The sequence below is a fragment of the Numenius arquata genome, chromosome 10 (genome assembly GCF_964106895.1).
Source record: "Numenius arquata chromosome 10, bNumArq3.hap1.1, whole genome shotgun sequence".
Taxonomy (NCBI): Eukaryota; Metazoa; Chordata; class Aves; order Charadriiformes; family Scolopacidae; genus Numenius; species Numenius arquata.
In genome coordinates, this window is record NC_133585.1 from 30206239 (window position 1) to 30231664 (window position 25426).

Genomic DNA, 25426 nt, shown 5'->3' on the forward strand with positions numbered 1-25426 from the left:
GCAGTAGGGCTTCTGAAATTGCAGGCTTTGCTGAATGTCACTCTATCTCTGGAACTGCTCTGGTACGTGGCAAAATACATTGGCCCTTGGGAACAGATGCCTGAAGAATTGAAGCGCAACCTATGATATACTTTCCAAAGCTTTTAATCTTTTTGATTTCAAAAAATATAGGAGTCCCAGGATAGCCTCTACATACACTTCATGTCAGAGATCCCCCTTTTTTAATTTTTTTTTTAATTGAAAAAAAGATACTCCTCTTGAAAGCCAAACTCTAACTGTGACAACATGTAGCACAACACGATCTGCTTCAGCACTTGATTATCCTAGATTAACAACTGACATATTTTGCAATTCACAGATGGCTGCTCTTCAAAATAAACAGCCAGTAACAGCATGCAGAATGCCTTGCCGTTTAGTCAGAAATTCTTCATCTTACTGGTTTAGGTGGTCTCTAGCCATCATTTATCTCTTTCATCAGTCATGTTAGCATGGAGTCTAGTTACCACACAGATTAATATTTGTGTGTCCTTCACCTCCAGAAAAGTGAATTTTTGAGTTGCTACACACAGGCTGTGATGAACCATAGAAAATGGTAAAAGAGTTTTGGCTCATTAAGGAGAACAAGATCACAGCAGAGAGCAGACACAATGCAAGGCTAAAGGAGGTGGGGGGAAAGGTTTGCTCTTGACAATATGCTTCAAAGCTCAGAGGAAAACTTGAGATTCCCGAATTTGTCCGAACTGCAAATTGCTCCTCTGCAGTCAGCGTGTATCTGTGAAAGCAGCTGGCAAAGTGTTTCACCTCCCTCTAGCGCTAGTTCATGTGAAGAATGACAGCCTGTTGCTGCTAGCACTTAACTGAAATGCTAGACACAGATGAATTCTGTCTAACAGTTCCAGTTTTACTCTTTGTGTGTTAATGTCAATATAGAATTTCAATTTTGTTTTCATTTGCTTTTTAAAAACATAAGAAAATTACTGAAAAAGATCATTCAAACTGCAAGTTGGTACTTAAAATTTGGAAAATCTGAGAGTGAAATACTTTAACCAAGATTTCTTGTACCTGCACAGAAAGCTTTAACGATGTAACAAAATACTCTTCATTACCTGTTTTTCTGGAAGAAAAACAACACACAAAACCCCAACAAAGCCAAACCAAGGCAAGAACTGAGGCTGTGTTTTTTTTCCCCACCTGTCAGTCTCTCTCATTTCCTCTCCCTCATAAATTTTGAACCAACTAGCCAACCCCAACTTGTGTTTCTCCAGAGAGGTGGGAAGGACACAAAGTTCCTGCCAGTTGAATGATGACTGAGGAGACCAGTAGCTTATTTTGTGGTGTTTGCCAGCAGATGAGCAAATGTGCATATATGATGCAGCTGAGTAGCACTTTGGTGGCCCTAATCAGCTAGTGCAGATGCTATTTCCTTTCTGCTGCTGATTAGGGGGTGAAAGACTGAGCCAGCCGTGCTGCAGGATGAGAGCTCAGAAGGCACAGGCATGCATGGGGTGGGGAGAGATATCTAGGGACAGAAGGTATTTTGTGTGGAAGGATATAGGAGCTAGTGTTATTTGGTCTGCCACCCATGGATCAGCTCATTTCCACAGAGTGCTGCCCCTCTTGCCACACAGACAGTTCTGCTCTTAGGAAAGATATGTCTTGGTTGTATGCTTTGCTCTTGCCCTGCTTGCCTGCTGCAGAAGATGGAAGGCATGCAAGATGATGGAAATAAGGTCTATCCCAGAATGACAGGCATCAAACATCATTGTGAGTAACTGGATTCTCCTGCATTCTGGTCTTTACCCCGTTTGTTTTTGGCTTTTTTTTTTTGAATGCTGTGGGAGATGTTACTTTCTCCAGCTTTATTGGGATGAGAAGAAGGGCTAAAACTGGAGGTTTCTGTCCTGAAGCTGTTCCTGTCATTTGCTTGAACTACAGGTAATTAAACAGGTTGTTGAAATGGCATGATTTGCTTAGTGGTTTAACTGTCTGCAAATGTTCTCCACTTGCTCTTGACATGTTAGCAAACTCAAATGATGGCTTTAGTAAGTTTGGAAAGTCTGCTTGCAATTGATGTTCAACAGCTCCTGTATAACAAACAAATGGGAAGCTTCTCCAGAATAGAAGACTCTCTTCATGTGGTCTGTTACTTATTTCTATCAGCTTCCTGTGCAGATTTGGTGTCTCTTAAATATCTACAAATCTTGCTTGTTTAGTGATAAATAGCTTATGTTATTTTAAACCTTCATGACTCAATGATCTTTCAAAGGATATATGTGTGAGCTCTGCTTGTGCCCTAGGGAAAGTGTTATACATTGCTATAGTTTCCGTGCTTTGTCTCAGGAAGTTTGGCTGCCTGTAGTTTGTCTTCTCAGTTCGGTGTTGACTGCAGTATGCAGACCAATTAAATTAAATGGGAAAATATAGACAATAAGTGGAAGAGGAGAGACAGCAATATGTATCAAGATCATATTCTCTCTTTCTCTTTCCCTCTCTGTAATTAAATTAAATTACTGAGGTCTGTGACTACTTGTGGATCACCTTCCCATAACGTGATTAGTTTTTTTTTTCCTGTCTTCTTTCTTCCTGCTTAAGGCTATTTCATTTCTCAGTAGTTACTGGGAAATGTTATTCTCCACTGAGGGCTAATTGACAATATTTAACCATTGGGCAACACGCACTCCCATTATCAAGCAGAAGAGGGCACTAAATCAAAAGTAGTATGATTACTACAACCCAGAACACAGAAAGAATCCCCCATCCCCAAAACCTGGAGCTGAACAATATGGTAAGAAATGAATAATGTATGCTTTTCAATGTATGATTTTCTTCACTGGAGAAAATTGGCTTTTTTTTTTTTTTTTTTTTTTTTTAAGTTTAATTGTGATTTGGAGAAAATCCAAATCATACAGATCCTTTTCATTCCACTGTTGTAGTAAGTGACTAATTTCCAATGCAAAGTATTTGGTGCCGAGGCTGTTATAATACAAGAGGAGCCAAACCTGGAGTAACTGTTCAAGGCTTGACAGTTCGTGCCAAGGGGAACACAATGAGGCTGGATGTGAACATCTTTGTTTCCTTTTAAATGATTTATGGAGTTCTATAAAATCAAGATCTCTGCACTCTTGCCCCTTTCTACTTATCACAAGTATCAGCAATAGAAGGAGGTTACACAAAGTATTCAGTCCTGGTTATAAACAAAGAGAGAAGGACTTCGAAGAGTTTCAAGTTGTTACTTTATGAGAAAAACCTTAACCCCGGTGACTTCCACACCCTGCTCGTTTGCTTTCAGCATGTGTCTTCTCAGAATCTTGTCTTCTATACCAGTTCTGAGATACCTTCAGTCAGGCACTATCTACATGAAGACATTTACTGATTGCAGAACTTGGATATTCCTAAATGAAAAGTAGTTTCCGATGGTGAAATAATATGCTATGAAAGATAAATTTGTCTTTGAGGATGATTCTTTTTTGATTTTTCTTTAAAGCAAGACAGTTGAAAACAGGACTAGATAGTCTCTGTAAGATACTCCTTCTCGCAAAACACCACAGTTCCCAAAGGATTTTCCTGTATCAGAAGTGTCCCATGTAAGCATTCTGTTTTCTGCTATGTCTGAATTAAGAAAATCAACACTCCATGTACATTTCACGTATTCTTTTGGACTGAAAATGAGGTAAAGTCCTCTTTCACACTTACTCCTAGGTTATTGTTTTCTGAAATATTGCAACTATATTTTAAAATGTATCTAACATACTGCAACAAACTGCTACAAACTCCTCCTTTATTTCTTCCTTCTGAAAAGCAACACAAATTTATTCAAGGGTAAAATCCTGCCCCTGATAGGCTTGTTTCAGCATTGCATTGCTCCCCTGCTCTGATCACATAACTCCCATGTAATTAGTGGTGTCACAACCCCTGAAATGCTGAGGATCAGAAGCTTCTTGTGCTTACTTGATTTACAAGCAAAGTAGCATTGTACTTTTAAGTAAAGGAGGGTGTGTGTTTGTTTCCTGGTTTGAGGTTTTATTTTATTTTCTTCTAACTTGTATGCCACTAAGAGAAAATTATAAAGGAGATAGAATGAGTTCAGGAAAGATTAGGATTACACATGCAATTTAAAGGACTTTACTGTAAAATATAAGCTGCTTTAGTAGCTTAGCATGAATAAAATCAAGGGGTGGACAGAAAGTTTAACTAAGTTTGAGTTAGGCTGACACTAGCCATGTGTCTTCATCGCAAAAAAACCTTGCATTTGGAGGCAACAAAAAGTCTGAAACATTGACTTAAGGATACCAGAACCAGAATTCTTCACAGACGGACCCTTTATTTATCTGGTATTTATCCTTGGCAACAGAAATATGTGAATCATCAGATCTATAGACCTCAAATTAGGTCCCATATCCTTGCAAAAATAACTCCAAAAGCTGGTGAGCCTTGCTTGTGCTTGCCAAGTCAACCTGATCCTCAGAGTGGGGTCTGGAAGGCATATTCCCCTGTCCTGCAGACTGGAGTGGCTGCGGGAGATGGGCTGCCTGCCCCTGTAAAGTGTGAATACTGACTTGCTTTCTAGGATTAACTGCCTGTTTGACCAGCACCTTGCAGTGGCAGGGATTGAAAGCACTGGTACCATCCTTCGCTGCTTCTCTGTCATATATTTGTACCTTTTGTACAAAGTATTGTAAGACTGGGGGAAATATTTATCACTTTGTCATACATGAAAGAGATATCCAGTGGCCCTTTCTGAACTCAGCATTTGAGTTATTGCTTCCCGCAGTTGCCTGGGACTGGTACTAAAGATCTGCTCCAGCTATCAGTACTGTGTCAAAATAGCATTTTCCATTTTGGATCTGTCCAGCTTGGTCAACTGCCAAAAAACCCCATTGGCAGGATAGATGAGGAACTGGTCTCCTGACTTTTGTGTCTGCTCTGCACCGGGGTACAGCAACTTAAGGATATGATGCTGTCCAGAGTATTCCAGCTTCTCACCATTCTGAGTGGTATTCTTTCACCAGCATTAATCTTTGAGCTCTCAGCTCACAATGTAATACGGTTTTGTTTTTTTTTCCTATGAGGGCATGCTAGGGTCTCAGAAGTCACCTTATATAAAAGCAAGACCATTCAAATGTTTCAGAGTTGTATTAGTGAAGTGATCGCTTTTGGGACAAATACATACAACAAAATATCCATCCCACACAGCCCATCAGGAATTTCCTTCCTGCTGGCAGAGACAGCTTCGGTAATGTGTAAAGCAGCAGCCAGTAACCTCCCTTGTAGCAGGCTGACAATGAATATCCTAGAATCCAAATGTTAGTTTTAGCAAGCATAGGGATCAGATTTTGGGTTTGATTTCTACAGACTGTCTTTATTTTGGATAATTCTATGCTTAGAGCTTCCTTGAAAATGCTGAGTTTATAGGTTTACAGTTAAAAGGCAACATGCTGTGTATCTGAGACCAAGCAGAGCTTCCATTAGGATGCCTTTTAAGTGCTTTTGACATATGTCCCACAGCTTCACGTTTTCCATAGCTATATTCAAAGCAACCTCTACTGTAACACTTGGTTTACCATGGATTTGTGGTCTGGAAGTTCCCTTGTCATCTTTCTCTCTCTAATCCCAGCTGTATCCTCTCTGGTCATGTGATCTTTTGCTGCTGCCCCATCAGCCTTCCTCATGTCTTCTAATCCCAATAGTGCCACCAGTTTTCCACTACATCTCTATATACCTCAAATGCCTTCTTTTTTTAGCGGGGGAGAAAGCAAGTCATCTAAGAAATAGCATTGCCGTAGCTGGGACACAGCTATATGCATACATCAACTGGCTGCTGTACGTCACCATAAAAAATAGCTGCTTTCTGGTGGGGACACGCACTGGCGTCGGTCTTGTCTGCTCTGACACTTGCATTCTTGAAACTTATAGGAACTTATCTTTGAGATCTCTACCCTTTTAAAAAATCAAGATGACATTGGTGAACAATGTCAAAGGGAAAGGAATGACAGAGAAGTGGATGGACACACAGATAGCTAGGTCTCAGCAAAGCTTGTTTCCTTAGGTTAAAATGTAGATTAATTTAGTGATGTTGGAATAGTGCACAAGCAAAAATGGGATGCTTTTCTATGACTGCATAAACACAATATGGAATCTATTAAAAGTCCATGTGAAAAAAGAAACAAAAAAACAAAGAACCCAAAAATATTGTGGTTTTTATTTTATAAATGATCATTAGTTTTTACTGTTGCTCTGTCTCAAGTTTTCACAAAATAGTCTGTGTGTTCTGCAAGCCTACCCTAGGAAGGAAAAAACCCTAATTACACCTGTAGAGTTACTGCTACTTCATTAATAATGATTTACAGAATGGACTGACTGACAGAAGGGTTGTGGGACCCTCACTCCTTTATTTCTTCTGGGTCATTTCTTGGTCACTTCTTCTGGGTCATACTTCTGGGTCTGAATCAGTGTAACTTTCCCCTTTCATCTGAACAACCAAAGGCAGTAAGCTTAGCATATAGAATTAGATAGGCTACAGTCTTTTGAAGACCAATGTTTAAAAAGCAATGTGGACTGCAGCTTTCTATATGTAAAAGGAGCAGAGAAGCATCTGTTGAACTACTGACCCAATGTTATCACACAACAGTGTCCCAGCAATAGCAGTTTTGAATTGACTGCAGGTCTACCTCATGAGTGGGTCAAAAGGGCCACTATTCTTTTGTAATAGCTGCATAACTTATATAACTTAAAAAAAACAACTCAACAGAACAGATCCAAATCCCTTGGTGGCCCTGCTTTTTTTTTTTTCATTTTGAAGTTTAATATTTTTCAGCATAGCTTTCCAACTAGTTTAAGGTAAACCAAAAAGAGCTGTTCCTAAGAGAAATACAGTTTTCCATATGAAGTGTTCATCTAGTTTCATTTAAAAACAAACAAACCAAAAAGAAGCAGCAGAGAACGAAATGAAGATACCATTGTGATTATCTCAAACCAGTGCTGTTTCTGCAGAGAAGCACAGGTCTCTAGATTCAGAGAGCCCTTGCCACAACTCCCTCCCAGAGAGGTGCTGTTGAACTTCCACTGAAAATGGCTGGACAGCTGAGCTCATTAGAAGAAAAAGTGAGAAGTGGGAGTTGCATAAATAAACTGGATTAAGTAATGCAGAAACATCTGTCCTGTGACATCCAAACAGAGTGGAGAAAAACTGAATAAACAGAGGACTGCAGCTGGCAGGAAAATGAACATCAGCATTACAGAAGGGAGGACCACTTCAAGTCTATCTTTAGAGCACCCCTAACTGGTCACCATGTCACCCAATGACTCCAGGAAGGAGCTACAGAGATGTACAAAGCAGCTTTGGTTTATATGGCTTTTGTTCAGCTGACAGTGGGCCTACGTTTTGAAAAAAAAAAAAAAAAAAAGTCTGCTCTTCTCCATGAAAAGGATCATGGCAAGAGATTTCTTTCTTTTTCTGAATTTTAACTTAGACCCATGGAAAGAAGAAGAAAAAACCCAACTGAGTGAGCATGTGAAGTCAGGACTAATTAGGTACTAAAGATGAAGCTGACAGCACTTAAGTCTGCCAAGCTGAAAAAGAGCTAGAATGGAGGGCTAAAACTCCCACCCAGTTAGACTTTTTCTGGCCTAAAACAAGGCAATTTTTGCTATGAACCCTTTAATCTTTTCCTTGTGATATCCTACCATTTTCTTGACTTGTTTTTTTTCTTCGTTATAGGTAGTCTTCATTTATTTTATATTGTCAGCTGCTATCTCTGACCTAATTCCAAGGCCCATAAAATGTGAACATCCATAATCCACTGTCTGTGAGACTTTTTTACACTTTTGTTGATACAATTTGCATGCTTGTATGTTAGAGCATTAAAACAGTTGCATTTTATAATATGCAAACACTGAACACTTTTACAATTTCTAGCAGCAACATGGATATCAGATACATTGTTAATAAACAACAATTTTTCCCCCCATGTAGTTTAATACTTCCTTTTAAAGATAAACAAAAGATCTAAAGGTGATACCTCTTATTTAAACAGCACACAGACAACTGACATTTCATATTGCTTAATGTAAATTAGTAGCAAATTCTGACATTAACGACAGCCAAGTGTATGCCTTATTAAATGTCTGGCAAGCTTAGCACGTGGCAAGACCTCAAATTTGCTATGACATGTGCTTTATTACACAGTGATGGCTAAGTTTCAGTTTACACCTCAGTAGTGGCCACTTGCATAAGACGCTGCTGGTAGCACCATCTATTATTAACGTCTCCTGCCACGTTTTTGGAAGGAAAGAATCTCCAATGTTTCCACGCTTCAGGGCACAGCCCTGATATTTTTAGGGCTACTGACTTCATTGTCAGGGAGATGTTTGTCCTGCACGTGGGGAAAATACCCACCCATGTTATATATCTGGAAAACTACAGTTTGTACATAACCTATAAAAGCCAGTCTGATTCTAGGGCTTAAAGACACCTGAAAGATATTTACTTAGGAAAGGAAGCTGATGCCACTAAGATGCAGAGCAAAGAAGTATCCAGTTCAGATGCATAAGAAACAGGAGTCAGACCTGTGGAGCAGTGGGCGGTAATAATACCTAAGGCAGAAAGTGAGGATTGGAAATCAAACTTGGTGGAGAAGGACGTAAACAGGAATGCCAAGGGAGCCGTAGGCATGGATGGTCAGATGGAATTGAGATGTAGCAAAGAAGTGCTTTTGCAGACTGATGACAGCACGTGTGTGTGGGATTGTGTACTGTCAGTGTACCACTGCTCAGTGCTGAGGGCGCCTGCTAAAAAGAAGTATGCCAGACTTTTACAACGTACAGGCACAAGGGGGCCCAAATCAGTTTGAACAGAAAAGCTTTAGTCTACAGTTCCTTTTGAGCAAGTGGTTTTGCAATGTTTAAAGTCTCGTTGGCAATGTGATTTTTTTTTTTTTTTTTTTTTTTGGTCTGTAATGAAAATAGAATGCCTTCTATTCAGCTAAAGCTCTTCTGTTTGTTACTGTGAAAGACAAAGGGTATGCAGGTTAAAGCCCAGTATTTGTAAAAGAGAATACCAATCCTGTCCTAAACCTCTCAGACTAATCTAAATCAAGACAGTCTTGATATGTACTTGGTTTGTGAGCAGATTCTGACAATGATATATCTCATATTGACAAGGGAGTAACAAATGCTGCATTACAAATTTGGCTACTTTCAAAAACTATGCACTCTGAAAGAGACAGTTGTGATTGAGGAAAACTTGAAACTGACATTTCAGCCTTGCCCCTACAAGTCACTGGCTGAAATCAGTTCTGTAGGACTGAATCATAGAATGGTTTAGGTTGGAAGAAGCCCTAAATATCATCGGGCAGGGACGTTGCCCACTAGACCGGGTTCCTTAAAGCCCCATCCAGCCTGGTCTTGAACACTTCCAGGGAAGTGGACTTCTGCAGGCAACCTCTTCCAGTGCCTCATCACCCTCAGAGTGAAGAATTTCTCCCTGATACCTAATCTAAATCTACCCTCTTCCAGTTTTCATTCTACCCCTCTTCCACGGCTGCTCAGATGCATGGACAGCTCATTCTCTTATGTACCGAAAGCAATTGCAGAAAACAATTACCCCCCTATGGCGGTATGCAAACGTTAGAAGGGTTTTCTGAAAGCAGGCTGCTGCTCACCCCTTTCCGACGCCGGGCCGCGGCTGAGGGTCACCGAGACCCCGTCTGCCACGGGTTTTCCCCCCGGCTTCGCTCTCCGCCTCCGGGACGTCGACTCCCTTCAAGCTCTGGGCACGACGACGGGAACCGCGCCGCGGGAGCGAGGGAAGCCGCGGGGAGCGCTCCCCGCCCGGCCGTTAACGGCCGCTCCCTAAGGGGAGCCTCGCGCCCCGGTCGGGCCCAACGGCTCGAGCGCAGGCGCGGGGCGGCCGCGCATGCCCGCAGCGCCCCCGCGCGCCTGGCGGCGCGAGCATGTGCAGAGGCTGCGGGAGGGGGGAAAGGGGGGGGGCCGGGGCCGGGCAGGTTGCGCCGTTGCGCCCGCCCCTCCCGCCGCTGGGGCGGCCCTGGCCCCGGCCGCGGCTCCGGCTTTGGCTCTGCCCGGGCGGCGCCCACCGACTCCCGCTCTCGGCCCCGGCGGGCGACGCGACGGATCGGCGGCCTGTACGGGGCACGGTAAGGGCGCGGCGCCGGCTCCTGCTGCCGCGGCGGGCGGGACGGGCGCTGACAGGCGGCCCTGTGAGGGAGGGAGTGGGGGCAGCCGCCCTGTGGAGGGGGCTGCGGGACCGGCCCGTCCCGAGGGGCGGCCGCCGAGGGGTGTGGGGCAGCCCTGGGGTGGCGGAGCCGGAGGTCGCTCCGGCTTCACCCTCCCACCGCACTTTCGGTTTGGTGTGGGGCTGGGTGCGGCGGAGCGGCCGTTGGGCCGGGGACGCCCCTCTTCTCCCTCCCTGGCCCGGCCTGCGGAGGGGGCGTTGGGGACCGGCGGGCGGTTGCCGGCGGCTGTCAGGGTGAACGCGGCCCCGGCGGCCTCGCCGGGCCCCGCAGCCTCTCCCGGGCCGGGGCAGCGCGGCGGGGGCAGCGCCTTGTTTACACAGGGCGTCGGGAAGAAGATGGCAGCCCGGGCGGGCGGGCTGGCCAGCGGCTGTCATGCGTGCTGGCTCCTCCCGGGCGGGCGGTGGGATAGCCCCGCCGGGCCTGGAGCCGCCCGACCCGGCCCCGGAGCCGCCCTGCGCCCTGCTCTGGGGCACCCTGGCTAAACAGCTGAGGTCTGGCGTATTTTTAATTACGCCTCGCCATGCCTGTAAGATGTTGTGCTTCCATGTACAGAGCTAACATCTCTTGTGTTCGTGTTTAGCTGTTACCTTTTAGGATGTGTTCTCTCACGTCTTTTCTCCCCCCCTCGCCCCCCCCTTAAATAATTCAGTTCTTCATTCTGCATCTTCCCTCCCTTATGGCTAGTCACTGTCACGCTCTTTTTTTTTTTTATAACCATTCTTTAGCAAAGATTGCTAAAGCTTGCCGACTGTAAGTTTGTGAGGAGGGTTCTCCATCCGCTGAGTTCATCTCTTGGCATGCTTTGTAGTTGCCTGTCTTCCTTGTGCTGATAATTACCTTCCTTGCAAGTTAATCATATAGCTTTTTGGCACTTTCTGATTCGTGTATCTGTGCATCAAACTTTGAGAGCTTCCTAGTTAGTCAAGACAAATAGCATAAAATGAAGTCGAGTCCAGGGATATAGGAACATAATCATTAGGGAATTCTCAAGACTCATAAAAACAATGCTCTAACAATAAAATTTCAGAGCAATTCAGATATTTCTGTGCCCTAAAAATGTAGAAATAACATTTTTGCATGGCTCATGCTATAAGTTTCAAATGAGGCAAAAGTGTAAACACTGGTGATTTGGGTAAAGCTTGGAGAACATAGGAGTTTCGAATCACTTTATAGAAATGTCTGTTATTAGGGTATGTTGAAAACCCCGTATCGTTGTTTGAGAAGGGATGTCCTGAAGCCATCTGTTATATTGAGTACTGCAGGAAAGATCTGTGTCAGTCACTGTTACCACAAAACTAAACTTTATTTCAAGGATCTTGAAATACAAGTCTATGTGTTATGTGTCTGATCCAAGAACCCTCTTCCTCTCTCTCCCCTCACTCCATCTCTGATAATGTAACAGGATCAGATGGTTTAGGAAAGATTCTGGGAACAGGATGGATATTTTGTATGGTACTTTGAGTGACATACTCTTTCCACCTCTGAGGTTTCAATAATATCTGGTTCAGAAGGTTCCTAAACTTCAGACTGTAGGTGCATCTTTGTGTTCAATAGTAGTGTAAGCCATTCAGGGGCTTCACCTCCATAAAGCTGTCTAACTTAAATCTTGTAACTTACTGTTTTGACTTCTGGAATATCCTATGAAAATGAATTACATAGTTTGTGTGCACTGCCTTCTTTTGTGTGTGTGTTGTTTGGGGGTTTTTTTGGTGGTTTTTTGTTTGTTTGGTGGTTGTTTTTTTTTTTTTCTTTGTTTTAAACCTGCATCCTCACCGTTTAATTTTATTCGGTCTCTTTTATTATGTAAAACGATGAATAATTGCTCCCTACTCTGGCTTGTTGGGGAGTGGAAATAGATGTTAAGGACCATCAGTTGACACGGTGGAAAGAGAAGTGCTGGTACAAAGTAAGGGTATGTGTATGAGGCTTCCGTCAGAGGGAAGAGAAGGTTTCAGGGGATCTTTAAATAGAGAGCAGTGGGAAGAGAGCCTGCTAATAGGATGAAAAACGGGAAGGTCCAGAGGCAGCCTGCTGAAGCCACAAAGCTTTTTGCAGGACGTTAATAGTTTTTAAGTTATTATAAGCTTATATGTTTTGGGGCTCATCAGCTTTAGCTATTGAAGTTTCAGAGCAAACTTCCGATGGTCAGATTATAAAATTAAATATGTATGGAAGGAGTTCCTCCAGTTTCTTCCTGGATTTGGTATATCATTAGTTTGATCCAGTGCAATATTTTCTGTGCATTCAGCAATAAAATTATTGCTTTGTTGTATGGAAACTTCGGTAGTATGATGTGGCCAGGAATACATGCTTTGACGATTCCTCAATTTCATTTCTTTTTCTATACCTGTTAGGGATTGGTGAAATTTATAAGATACTAGAAATTGCATGGGTTGTTTTGTTCCCTTGACATTGTGGATGCGAAGATTTACTTTGTATCCTCTTTTCGAGCACACCCCCTGGTTCTCTAGCTATTTACAAGTTTAATTCTTTTTTTCACTGTCAGCTTTTGCAGTAACTTAGTTTTTCAGTTTTTAGACTTATTCTAGGTTTCAAAAAAAAAAAGTTAATTTGCCAAATCTTGTACAAATGTCTGTGTGAATCAGTTAGCCAGAGCTATAAAAATTATCTGGGAAAATGTCTTAAAAAAGAACTTTCAGTCAACATAAAAAACTTTTTACAGTGTGTGCTATGGTTTATATGTATTGGAGTGGTAGTGACATTTACTGGTATATTTGTGGTGCTGCCTATGAAAGACCACCTTTGTACCCTTGGAAGCCTTGTTACAGTTATTGGGATTCTGCAGTGATCTTGGCCAGTGTATTTCTGTTCATATAACTAATTTCATTTTCAAGCTGGTTTCCTTAACTTCTTTTTGATTAAACCAAAGGAAGGCCTTTTTGAAAAAAGTTGTGTGTGATGCTACTGCTGGCTGCAGTCCTGCCCTTGCGGTTGCATCTGTGGAGGTATCCGCATAAATCTCTCCTCGGGATTTGGGATGCCAGCTGAATAAAAGGGCGACATTGTTCCAAGTACTCTTATGTTTCTTCTGAGTGCTGCGGGAGCAGCTGCGTCTGGTCACTGCTGCCCAGTCTTCTGCATGTTTGTCTTGTTTTCATGTGTGGGTATGAGCGTATGCATCTTTTTTTTTTTTTTTCACATTTATTTCAGTTTAAATAAAAGCATGCTTAAACTATTTGCAGATTTGTATTTAGAATTTTGTTTTGAAGCTAGTCCTAAATAATTTCAGTTTGAGTCTGGCCTAGTAGAGGTCACACTGCCATCCTTTCCACGCTGTTTTTTCAATTGTTATTTTTAATTCTGTTCAGCTGCATGTTTGCTTCCCTGTTAACTTGATAGGTGGTTAAGCACAGGGGGATAGACTTAAGATTCTGGTTTTTGTGGGACTACTACCTGTTCATCACAGTTGTGATTTGGAGTGTTTTTAAGCTTCTCTGGTAGCTGCTGAAAACATAAGAGGACCATTTGGATTTTTTTGTAGGCAGACACTTTGATACATAATGTAGGCCATATAAATGTACTATTAAATATGTGGATAAACTGTATGGTTTTTTGCAGCTTCTATGACAAGTGCTCTGTAGCCTCTGAAGACATATGTGCTGTAATTGATCTTCTTCATTTGTGAAAATTATCAAAAACTTGAGTCTTTGTTGTCTCTTTTGTAGTGGTAAACAGTTAGAAAGTTCTTCCTGTTGAGGCAAAGAGTGTGGCTTCAAGATTTGGATTTTTGTGGGATTTTGTTTGTTTTTTTGAGGGTGGGAGCACCTAGACTTATTTTTGTTTTCCCATGAGATGTGTATAAAAATAACAGATGACGCAGTAAAGCTGTTCTCCTTGTTGTAAGGGATATTCCAAATGTTTCAGAACTAGTTTCTCTCTTTCCATGACCAGGAAGAACAGGAGTGGATGTCAGATTTGTGACAAGATGATCCGGTCATGTCTTTTGGAAATGTTAGATATTTCCATGTTTTTTTCCTCACATGTCCTTCTATGTTTCGCTTTGTTGTAAGCACCTGTCCAGAGAGGAAATAAATTTGTAGTGTGTGGTGTTTTGTTTTTAATATTTAAAAAAAAAATATCTTTCTGCACCTCATTCTCTAATTCAAAACCAATCATATTTTGAACCGACTTCCATGCTGGGTAGTTGTATCACCAGAGATAACCCAGTTTCTTACAAACCAGAATCATCTCTTACTTTAAGAATCTGAGTCTAATTGTCTTTTGGCCTTTTTGTCTCAGCCTTGGGAAATATGAATTTTGAAACTGATTTCTGAAAGTGGCTAAGTAGTCTTTTCCTTTTAGAGAAGCCAAATTCGTTGTGACTTGCTAGGGAGAGAATGGGAAATAGATTCATTATTCTAGTGAAATCTGATGGAGAAGCAAAAAGGCTTCCACAAGGACATGCTGCTTAGGGAAAGGGAAGAGGGCAGACACCTTGCTGGTGCATTCAAAAAGGGGTGTGTCTGCAGGAATCTAACATACGCTTAGGTGTGTGAGGTGTGTTTGTGCATTTATTTTAACTTAGAACTTCTAAACCAGTCTGAACTGAAACTCCTTCAACTTCCCACTTGCTGACCAGTGGGCTTGCCTTTTTCCCCACCCTGTCAGGTTTTTGAAAAGGTTGCTGAATAGCAAGACTCTTAGTATGAAGTTCAAATCCTGTTATATAAAGACTCTGGGTCTTTCATTTATTCCTTGCCTGGACTGTTCTGTGCCATCAGTCTAAAGATACCATCCTTTTAATGAACGCTAACATACAGCATCTCACTCATTCTTCTGTGTATTTTCCTCTGTAAGACTCTACTGGAACTGGAAAATGAGGATTATCATTTAGGTTCCTGCATTGCCTTATCTTCACTTCTATGGGTAATTGGCAATTCATGTAGAGATAAATCAGTGCAAAAGTAATTTAAACTTCTTGTAACCAAGGAGACAGAAATAACAGTTTTTTGACATAGCCTTATCTAGTACACAGTATTAAGTGTTTTCAGTTGCTACAGTTTGGCAGCTGTTTGGCCACCTGTGTGGGATTATAGTACATAAAATATGAATATACAGTACACATGGTCAAGTATATGATTGTGTATTTGTGTTAATATACTGCATGAGAACCAAATTAGCTTTGTGACATGCTTAGGCTATGCAAAGGTACTACATAAAGCACTGTATGTTCTTACATACATAGAAGTCTGAGTTGCCAGAGTAATACTGGTGTTTGAAATTGGTTGGAGGCTGTGCTTGGAAATTAAAATGTAAGCTCCATTCTTTGGACTTCTCTTTTAGGTTATGGTTGCTTGGCAGTATTTCTAGTGTGGATGTAGATGGAAAACTGTAGAAGAGGAAAAAGTCTTTTTACAGTAAAAGTGTTTTTTAAAATTTTTCCTCCTGATTGATTATTTTAGTGTATTCATAAACAGTTGTTTTCCTACTTTAAGTATTTCTGACTTTTGAAATAATATGGTAATTGATAGGCAGGTAAGGAGTAGGCTTTTTGTGCGAAAAGCCTGGAGGGTGACAGGGTTATATAGCTCCAAGAACGCTTGTTAAAAACTTCCCAGCTTGAATCTTGTTTGGGGAGCAGAGGAGGTCTTTGCTTTCTTTTTCATCAGGGGAAAATACTAATAATCAAAAAGTGATGCTAGCTTTACAAATGAAACAATGGAAAATAAAGTACCACTGTGTTGTTTTTTCTGTGCTATTACAAATGAAATATTTTGAGGTATGAATCATGGTTTCTCATGTCAAGTTGACTACATATGTAAGCTAAAAATGTGTTAGTTTTGTTCTAAATTACATATATTTTTTTCCTTCCTTTTGCAATATATCTTGTGCTTATTTTGCTGCTACTATGATAGTGATTTAAGGTGATCTTCTGTTCTTCATTCTGTTTCATGAGGACTAGTTGCCTAGAAAGCTGCTATCAGAACTTATTCTCCTTTTTGTATGCAAGAGTGAAAAATATGGATAACATACTCTTTTTTTTTTTTGTTATTGTTTGTTTGGCTTTTCTTTTTTTTAGTGGTGTTTTTTTGTTGTCCGTTTGCTTGATGTGTTTTTGTAGTAACGTGCCGTTCACTGTGTGGCTACTGACTTTATGTGCTAAGTTGGTGTGACAACAGAAATGGTGCCTTTCTGAGCATATTTTTATGGTGTGCTGAAGAATCCTTGGTACTGTGATAAATGAAAGTTTTAAAACAGTTTTGGCATAGCACTTTTTTTTTTTTTTTTTTTCTTTCTTGCTTAGTTGACATCCAGTTGGGGAGATCAGCAATCGTAACTTTTACTAGTATAGCTAAGCTATTGTGCCTATAAAGATTTCCATACCCATAGGAAGCCCAGTTACTGTGCATGAGTCTGAGCTAGCTTTTCCCTATATGTGCAAGATTAATTTAGATTAAGCTGACTGCCTGCTCTTGAAAAGCAGGCTTAGTGAGTTTACCCATTGGAGTATTAACTAAAATTTTGTTCTTCAGTATGTGCTGGGAGATCTTGTTTTCTTGCAGACCTCAGTGATAGTGCTAGCTTTCTAAATGAATGGATTTTATTAAAAATGCTGGGCTAAATCCTGGCTTCTGTTATAAAGCATTGATCTCAGTGGAGTTACTTGCAAGGGTAATTGATATCAGATTGGGTTCATGTCTCACATGGAGTATGTGCTTTCTGTTGTACAGCTAAAAAGCCAAACTACTTAGTTTGCATCTTGAAGTAGTAAACTGCTCCTCACAGCCCAAGGTTTACGAACACAGATTATTATTTTTTTTTTTTGTCTCTTCCAAAGACAGGATATGAGTAATAATATTTATTCAGAATAAATAAATAGCAGTTGTTTAGAAACAGAGCACTGCTGTTCATCTATTAAAGAAATTCACAAAGACGGAGGTTATATATCTTTGTAGGTTCAGTGAGTCCATGGTATGTGCAAATTAAAGCATTTTTTTTTTTGACTCATAAGAATTGCTTCTATAGTCAAAAAAGAGGAATTGCTACAATACCTAATTTCTAATCTACAGTTTTCTTTTAAATAAAAAGTATGTATTTGTGAGATGTGTATTATATACGCAGTGCTTTATTAAGGCAGTATGTTTGAAGGCTTTATGAAACTAGTTATGAAACTTTATGAAACTATAGCTTTATGAAATGACTATGAAACTTGTAGAACAAAGAAAATGTAATGAAAAAAAATCTCCCAATTTAATAGGAAAACAATAGCTTTAGATATACTGCACTATCTCAAACGTGTGTATGCCTCAAAAAAAGTAGTTGATATTCGATCTCGGTGAGAAATTAATGGTTTTGGCCAATGGAAAATATCCAAGGATATTATTTGGTTTTAGTCTTGTGTAAAATTTAACAAATTGCAAAGAATCAAACTGAAATTTTATTACCTTAGTATTAAAAGTTAGTGTGACGCTTGTGTTGTATGGCAGTATTCAGTGTTAACTTTACCAAAGTCAGCACATTCTGTCACATCTGTTGTGTTCACTGATGCCCTATTTTGATGTAGAGATGTAGCATGTGATAGCTTTTAAAAATGTTGGAACACTTTTGGATATAAACTATGCAAATAACTTACTTAAAATTATTTTGTGTTTCAGCCACCTCTGCCTAGCTGTTTAATAGAAGTGGATTGTGAATTTAAGCCTTGGATAACCTCCGGCTATCAGCATTACTGTCTTCAGTATAGATAACAGTTTTCAAAGCTTCTTCAGGAGATGCACCATGACATCAGCAGTGATTGACACTGGAGGCTCTGGCCTGGAGTTTGACAGCAATGGAATAAAAAATCAAGAGGTTAGAAAAATAAATAGCATTTATGTACTGACAAACTTTACACCTTTTATATCAATTTGAAAGAAAAATTCACTGTAAACTTGCTGTGAAAGCAAGTGAAATGGATTAGAGATTGTTGTGTGAGGAGGAAGAGAGCAGCCCATTCTTCCAATATCTTTTATTAGAAGATTTTATTGTCACAGAAGTGGAAGCAGTAAGATTTGAAGTCTGCAGTACAACTGTAGGCTGGGTTTACAAAATTAAATTCTATACTAGGCATCTTTTTAAAGATCTCAGATGTGTCTTGAGGTGTAGAACGAGATGAGCAGAACAGTATGAGGACCTTTTTCAAAGTTAGCCAGCGTGATTTATTTGCTCATATTTTGCATTCTTATCAACAAATAATAAATATATTCTACTATCCTGTAGCTCATAGTAAATTGAATCTGGCAGGGTTCCACTTCTGTAACACTTAAACAGATTAAATGTGCTGTTACAGACATTTTGATCCTTAAATAAGTAGAGATAGGCATATGGCCTTTGAAGTAGCCAGTTCTTTTGTGATAGCTTACATATCTAATCCAAAACATGAGTGTTCGTAAGATAGAGGTCAGATGTAGGTATGTTGCAGTACACACGCAAAGCCTTGATTATATTTTATGAAGCAGAGGAAAAAGAAATGCTTCCCACAGCTGACTGTCTTAATTGGAAAGCTTTCTCTTTCAATGTCTTAAAGCTGTCTGATGCTTTACATTTAAAGTCCTTAAAGCCAGGAAAATATCTTTGAGATTCAGGAAGGTCTGTTTGGTGGATGATAAGCTATCTTCTTTTTTTAATCTATTGTTTTAGAAGAAAATTTTCTTTAAAGATCGTTAAGATTATTATCATTGATCCATAAAATATATGAGTGTAAGAGGAAAATATTGCTGTAGAGTTCAACAGTGCAGTATTTAGAGTGTGAATTTTTGTGTGGTTTTTTTTTTCCTTTCTATAGGAAAATGAGCCAGTCTCTGAATTCCCAGCAGTGATTGTGGAGCCGGTTCCTAGTGCCAGACTAGAACAGGGTTATGCTGCTCAGGTCCTGGTTTATGATGATGAGACTTACCTGATGCAAGATGTAGCAGAGGAACAAGAAATTGAGACTGAAACTGTGGAAACAGGTAGATGACTTATAATATTTTTTTTTTTAATGAGATTTTCTTACTTTTAGAATGCGCTGAGGAATGTGATTTCGTATTAACCCATACGGTGAAGATCATGACCTGTGTTCACATCTCTTCACGCTAAACTTTTACTTAGCATCAGTAGTGACAGGATTGAGGCTTGGCAGGTAAAAATGTCATCTTAGGTTCCGGGCACTGCATTCTAATACTGAATACCCTCATAAGTAGGCAGATCTTCATTTATGTCTGTTATCTATTTATGAGGGGGTTAACTAGACAACTAAACTTGGAGTTCCTAAAAATCAGCTGAGCCAGGAGGCTGGTTAGAATTTAGTTTCACAGTGTGTTTGAGCCAGATAACTGTAACTGCAGGGCAGCTGACAATATGGACTGCGCAGCTCTATTTACCCTATCTCCAACTCTCCTCCCTTTCCATGAGCTCTGTCCTCTGTCCCTTGCTATCCTGCCTTTTCAGTCTAAGAGCGGTTTTATTGCTGGTTTAGTGGCAGGAGCACGTGGCTGGGGGGTATGGAGTTGGACTGTTCTTATATGGGCAAAAAGCCTAGTAGATTGAAATTAACACAGCTATATGATAAAATCGTGAGTTATGAATGAAGAAAGGAGTAGAGTTTTGGCATTAAGGCAGCTGACCTGTTTAGTGTATCTTTCTGTACACCTTTCTCCAAAGAACGCAATCAGGAGCTTTGAACTTTGAGGGGGACTAAAGTCTATTTAAACCGTCTGAAGAAACAAAAGTTGTGCTTCTATGGGAACCTTACTACATCTGACTGCCAGGCTGCTGCGGTGCTGCAGTTCCTGTTGTCCCTTCCGCTTGCTTTCTTGTGCTGCTTCTTGTACTTGTTGAACCTTTTTTAGCCATTTCAGTATGCTAATTTTGCAAGAAAAAATAGTAGGGAAACCCTCAACTGTTCTCTATTTTTGTTGTGTTAACTTTCTGCTGGATTAGCATGCTGACGCGGTTCAACCAAGGCCCTGATGAGTGCTGGGGTAGGGAGTGTGTAGAAGTGCAACCCAAGGGAGGACAGGTCCTTTTGGGCGCTCCACGCTAAACCGGTGAGACCACTTGGCTAGAACATGGATAGGGTACATTCCTGTCCTTGGGCTGCCTAATTTAGAGTTTGAGTCGGAATTCATGATGTCAGGCAAGCAAAACAAAGCTGAGAGACTCTTCTCTCAGCTGCTTAACTTCGCAGCCCGGTAAATACGTGTGCATTCCCATCAAATTAGGTAGGTTTCAGTTCAAATTTCTCCCTAAACAGTGAATGCAATAACTTGTAGATCTTTCTGACTCTGGATGTTAATCTCGTGTAGCACTGCATGAAAAACCACATGCATCAACTTCATAAGACATGCATGAACTAATGGTTCAGGTCTTGGGAGAATACTTGCAATTCCAGTTTACTCAAATGTGTTTTGAATTAAATATGCTAATTACAAGTTCAACAAATTAATGTAAAGAAAGAATATGAAGTATGTATTCTTTTTTTTAATTTTTGACTATTATATTAAAACTTTTAAACTTAAGGTAAGTGAGAAGTGAGGGTGTTCTTCCCAAGAAGCCAAGTTTTATAAATTAAATTAAACTTGTATTTGAAAACTTTCAAGAGCTTAGACTTTGAAGGCTTTTGGATTCACAAGTGTTGGTTTTTTAAACATTAAATATGGTGTTTCTTCTAAGATTTTGATAGATTAATGGCTAACAGAACAGTTCTTTTAGGGTAAAGAGCAAATGTACTCTTTATGTTTTTAAGTGTAATTTTTTGGCCACAATAGGTTGGTCGAAATGACAGCTTAAAACTTGTAACTCTTCTATAGGAATCTTTTTTTTTTTTTAAGTTACTGCTCAAAGAAAGAAACATGTGGCTGCTTCCAAGTCTTGATATTTGAAAGTAAAGTCTTAAAATTTATAGGGCAGTTGGTATGGTAATTTGGTGAGTTTATGACTGGAGATGCTAAGGGGTGTGTCCTGACTGCAGATAATTTGGTGGTGGTTTTTTGTGTTGTTTTTTCTTTTCTTAATTTCACAGTAACTTTGACATCAATACGTCCTTTAAATTTTAGCATAATAACATAATAAAATATTAAAATACTTTTCAAATATTAATTCTTCTAATAGTTCTAATATAAAAATTAAAGATACTGTGTGCTAAAAAGCCAGTTTACAGTAGTTTAGAGGAGAAATGAAAATCTAATGGAGATCTTAAAAACTATTAATATTATCATTTGTGATTTCAAAAGGTCTTTGGGGAGAGAGGTAATCTCCCTTTGCATACCCATTCCCATACTCCAACTTCTCACTATTATTTGTGTAGTATATGCACCATTAATCCAGTGCAGTTTTCATGGTGTAGTTATATGTAACGACGAGTAAAAGTTCTTGCACAGAACTTGTATCTAGTGTTGATGGAAGAAGTGCTTGGTTTTGATGGTTCTGAGGGAGGCAGTCTTGTGGGGCATGTGTTTTGACAGACACGTTTTGGTACAGCTAAGAATCTTTCTGAATTCATTGCTCATACAGAGAAGTAAAATGAGTGGAGAGAAAGTATAAAGGCACCAAGAAACGTTAGTTTTTGTAACACGCCATTAATTTTGATAATGCAATGAGTTACAGGAGAGTGAACCTGAGCACATTTTTTAATTTTTACTTTTGTAGGGGAAGGGAGGAGATACCAGGCTGTGGGTAGGAAGCAATTTGATGTTGGAGAGGTGGTAAAAGGTGCCATAGTAAATGTTAATGAGAAAGCAGGCTAAGGCAGAAACAAGTAAACAAGGTATAATAATGTTTATTTAAAGAACAGTTTAAGATACTAATTTTCTGAAGTACATACCTTTACTATACTAATGATCCTAATTTAGATAGGGGCAACAGTTTGATTTCTGTGCGATCTTAAAAGAAAAATCAATTGTGGCTAAATCAGTCTCAACTGATTCTACTTCATAAATGTCAGAAATAATTGCTACAAAAAAACCCCCACATTATTTGATAAATGTATAGTAGTTGAACCACGAATGAGTAGATTTAATACCTTTTGTGGTTCTAGACTCCACAGACAGCATGGTAAATACTAAAAACCTGTCTTAAAGAAGTCTTGGCAGTATTTGAAATGGTTGGTATCCACATAACATAATGCAAGCCCAGTTGTCAGTATTTCTACAGTTGGCCATGGACCTGATTTCCCCCCCCCCTCTTCTTGTGACAGTCCATCAGCAATTCCAATGACTACTGATTTACATGCTTTACAACATTACAAAATACATATTCCAAGAGCCTGGAGCTACTTTGCAGTTAACCTAAAGCTGCGGAATTTAGTAAAATGTAGCATTATTCTAGCCTTCAGAGATAGGGATCAGTACCCTTTGTGATAAATGTAGTGGGGTAGCTGATGTGGTAGATTTTACTTAGGAAACTAAAGAGATGATTTGTGTTGTGCATAGAATGGTTCTATTTGTGGTTTGTAATTCTGTGATTGGATTTGAGACTCTGTGGACTGTGAGGACTGTCAGTGCTGATACAAGTCAGTGCTGAATCAGGACCTGTAATGTTGTTTTGTATTAAAAAAACTTCTTGCATTTATGAAACCACAATTCAAATAAAATTTGCTATATAATCATTATAAAGAGCCATATCTAGAAATACTGATGAATTTTTAGTTAATTCTAGTGGAGTATGGGGAGTTTTGCCCGTCAGACTCCTTCCAGCCTATTTCCCACTAATCTATCTTGATTCATTACTCAAGGATCATTAATTATAATTAATCCTTTAGCTATAAAATTAACTCATTGGTTAGACTTTAAATCCAGGAGTTAAGCAAGAAAGACTTCATGGTTAACGTTCAAGTTACGTTGTTTTGGGTTTTGGTGGGTGGTTTTTTTTTTTTTTTTTTGGTCCTATTCCAGAAAAACTGCCTGTATGCTTGGAATAGAAAAAAAATCTTGACAAAGGAGTTTTCTAGGAAAAACAAAATGTAGGAATTTCGATCTTTTCAGGTGACATTATGACATGCTCAGTGGAAGTAGTGGGTGCCTTTTGTAATGTTTGAAAGGGAAAGTATAAGCTTTAGATTGACATGGTTAAACTTCTTTTCCTCTGTGTATGACATCATTCTTAAGAGCAGTACCTTTAGACTATTGGGGACTGAGTTACAGTCTTAAAATTTTATTTACTGCAACAGTGAAAATGTTCATGTTGTCAACAGTACATCCTTCTTAACAATTTTTTTAATAATATCCAAATTTTGTTGGCTTCCATTTCCTGAGTAGTTATGTGTCCTTAAAGTAATTAGCCCTTCAGTTAGCAAAACCTCCGTAATTACATAACAGCAGTAGCTGCTGTCTTTAAAAGAAGCAATCGGTCTGAAATTAACAGTTGCTATGGTTCTGTTTGTCTGTCATGACACAGAATCCATAATGTGGATGTGTAGGTGTGTTAATGGAGTAATCTAATTTTTCGCTTTACCGTATGTGCAGTGCTGAAGTCAAGATCTGCAGATCTTATATGTGGATGATGCCTCGTCTTTTAGTCAAATAAGGCATTAGATGAGTATTTAGGTAGAATAATGCTGTTTTAAAAACGCTAAGTTATCTGGAATGTTGTCATTAAAATTGGTTAGTACCTTCTGAACTCCCTTTGTACTGATCTTATGCCAGCACAGCTACTATTTTTCTTCTGGGTTACCTCACTTATGATGAATTTGCAAAGCCAGTGTTGTGTGTTGTTTACAAATTTTGTTGAACAGTAGGCAGCTATTAAGCAAGTGTTGCTGTAAGTACAGTAAAGCTTGATCCCTTTGAGAGGTATACAAAAATCATATTGCCGATATAGACGCTGATTTAATTCAATTGGTGAATCTAACTTCTCGTATCAGTAGTATTTTTCCCCTTATTTTTTTATTAATCATCAAAGCGGCAAGTACAGGTTTGGGATTTTTTCCTCAAAACTTTAAAGAGGAAACAAAACTACTGCTTTTGAGAAGTTGAGATACCGACTTGTGAACTGTCACCACTTTTTTTAGTCCAATGTTCCATCAAAAATCCTCCCTGTGGTGCAAGTTGAAAGTCTTGTTTTAATTCTAAAAATGTTATTGCCACAGGGGGGTAGAAGATCTGCATGAAAAAATGGGGATCTGAAAATGAGCCCCTCCAGGATTACGATCTGATGGAAAAATATTGAGCTACAAAGACAACAATGATGGTATGTTTGTCTATAATATATTAATTTTTTATTTTTTTCCTCCACCAGGAAGTTCAGTTGAAACTATCGTGTAAATTGATAGCCACCCTTAAGGAGGGAGGAGGTTGGATAAACAGTGAGTTTAGGCTTAACTCCTCCGCTAATTTAAACAAATGCATGAATGAAATATATATTTTAGGGCAAATCTTCCTTTACAGAGGAGATTTTAGGTCGCTACTTACACTGTTATCACCAAGGGAATCAGCTTTGTGTTACTATGTAAAGTCCTTAGTTATTACCTGTGCTTCTTTCTACCTCTATATGTCTACTCTCGTTGTGATTAAAACTGCTGCCTTCTGACTTTCTTCATGTGAATCTGAGCCCGTGAATTCTTTTATCTCAGATAAGTTTTCATCAATTGTTAAATATGGTATACTAAGAACTCAGTTCTAGTTTGAATGTTAACTTTGATTATGGGGTGTGTGTGTAATGGATAAACAAAACCATGTTATCATTCGTTGTGTCTAAACATCTTTTGATTAACATGGCTCTTTCAAAAAATGAGTTGACACAAACATCAGCTGTACGTTTTGGTGGTGCTGACGTATCCTATTGGTTGCACCTCGTTTCCTTACACTTGACAGCTTGATGAGAATTTTAAAAGTGGAGAGCAGTTTGCCTTAGAAGACTGCGCTGACTGTGAACAACAGTTTGGACGTTCTAACAACTTGATTAAACTCTCAGCTTAAGTTGGTACCGCCTTCATCAAAGAGCTAAGATGAAGCCCTTTAGCTAGATAAAAGCAAGATAAAACTTTGCGTGCAGTACTTGCTCTACTGCAAGAATTAGATGTTTCTAACACATTAATGGGTTAACAATTTATCCTTTGCATGTGAGCTCATTTTATTTTTGACACCATGCTGCTACATCAGTGTGAGTTGTCACTCTGTCAAGAAATCCATTGCTTTTTTGCTAGTTAAATATTGATGACAGTGAAACAAACCAATCCCCCTCCCATTGCATGTGCTATT

The 25426-nt window shown here is 39.5% G+C and overlaps 1 protein-coding gene across 3 annotated transcripts in view; it reads left to right on the forward strand.

The window, feature by feature from the left end:
• Positions 1-9967: 9967 nt before the first annotated feature.
• The window catches only part of ELF2 (E74 like ETS transcription factor 2), a 38885-nt gene continuing 23426 nt past the window's right edge, over positions 9968-25426 (forward strand). The window contains exons 1-3 of one of the 3 annotated variants that reach the window (XM_074155223.1): positions 9968-10151; positions 17867-18062; positions 19036-19201. In XM_074155223.1, coding sequence (XP_074011324.1) covers positions 17991-18062; positions 19036-19201 — 238 coding nt within the window. In that variant the 5' untranslated portion in view covers positions 9968-10151; positions 17867-17990. The remainder of the gene's footprint in view (positions 10152-17866; positions 18063-19035; positions 19202-25426) is intronic. The other 2 variants (XM_074155224.1, XM_074155230.1) reach the window with 2 other exon arrangements.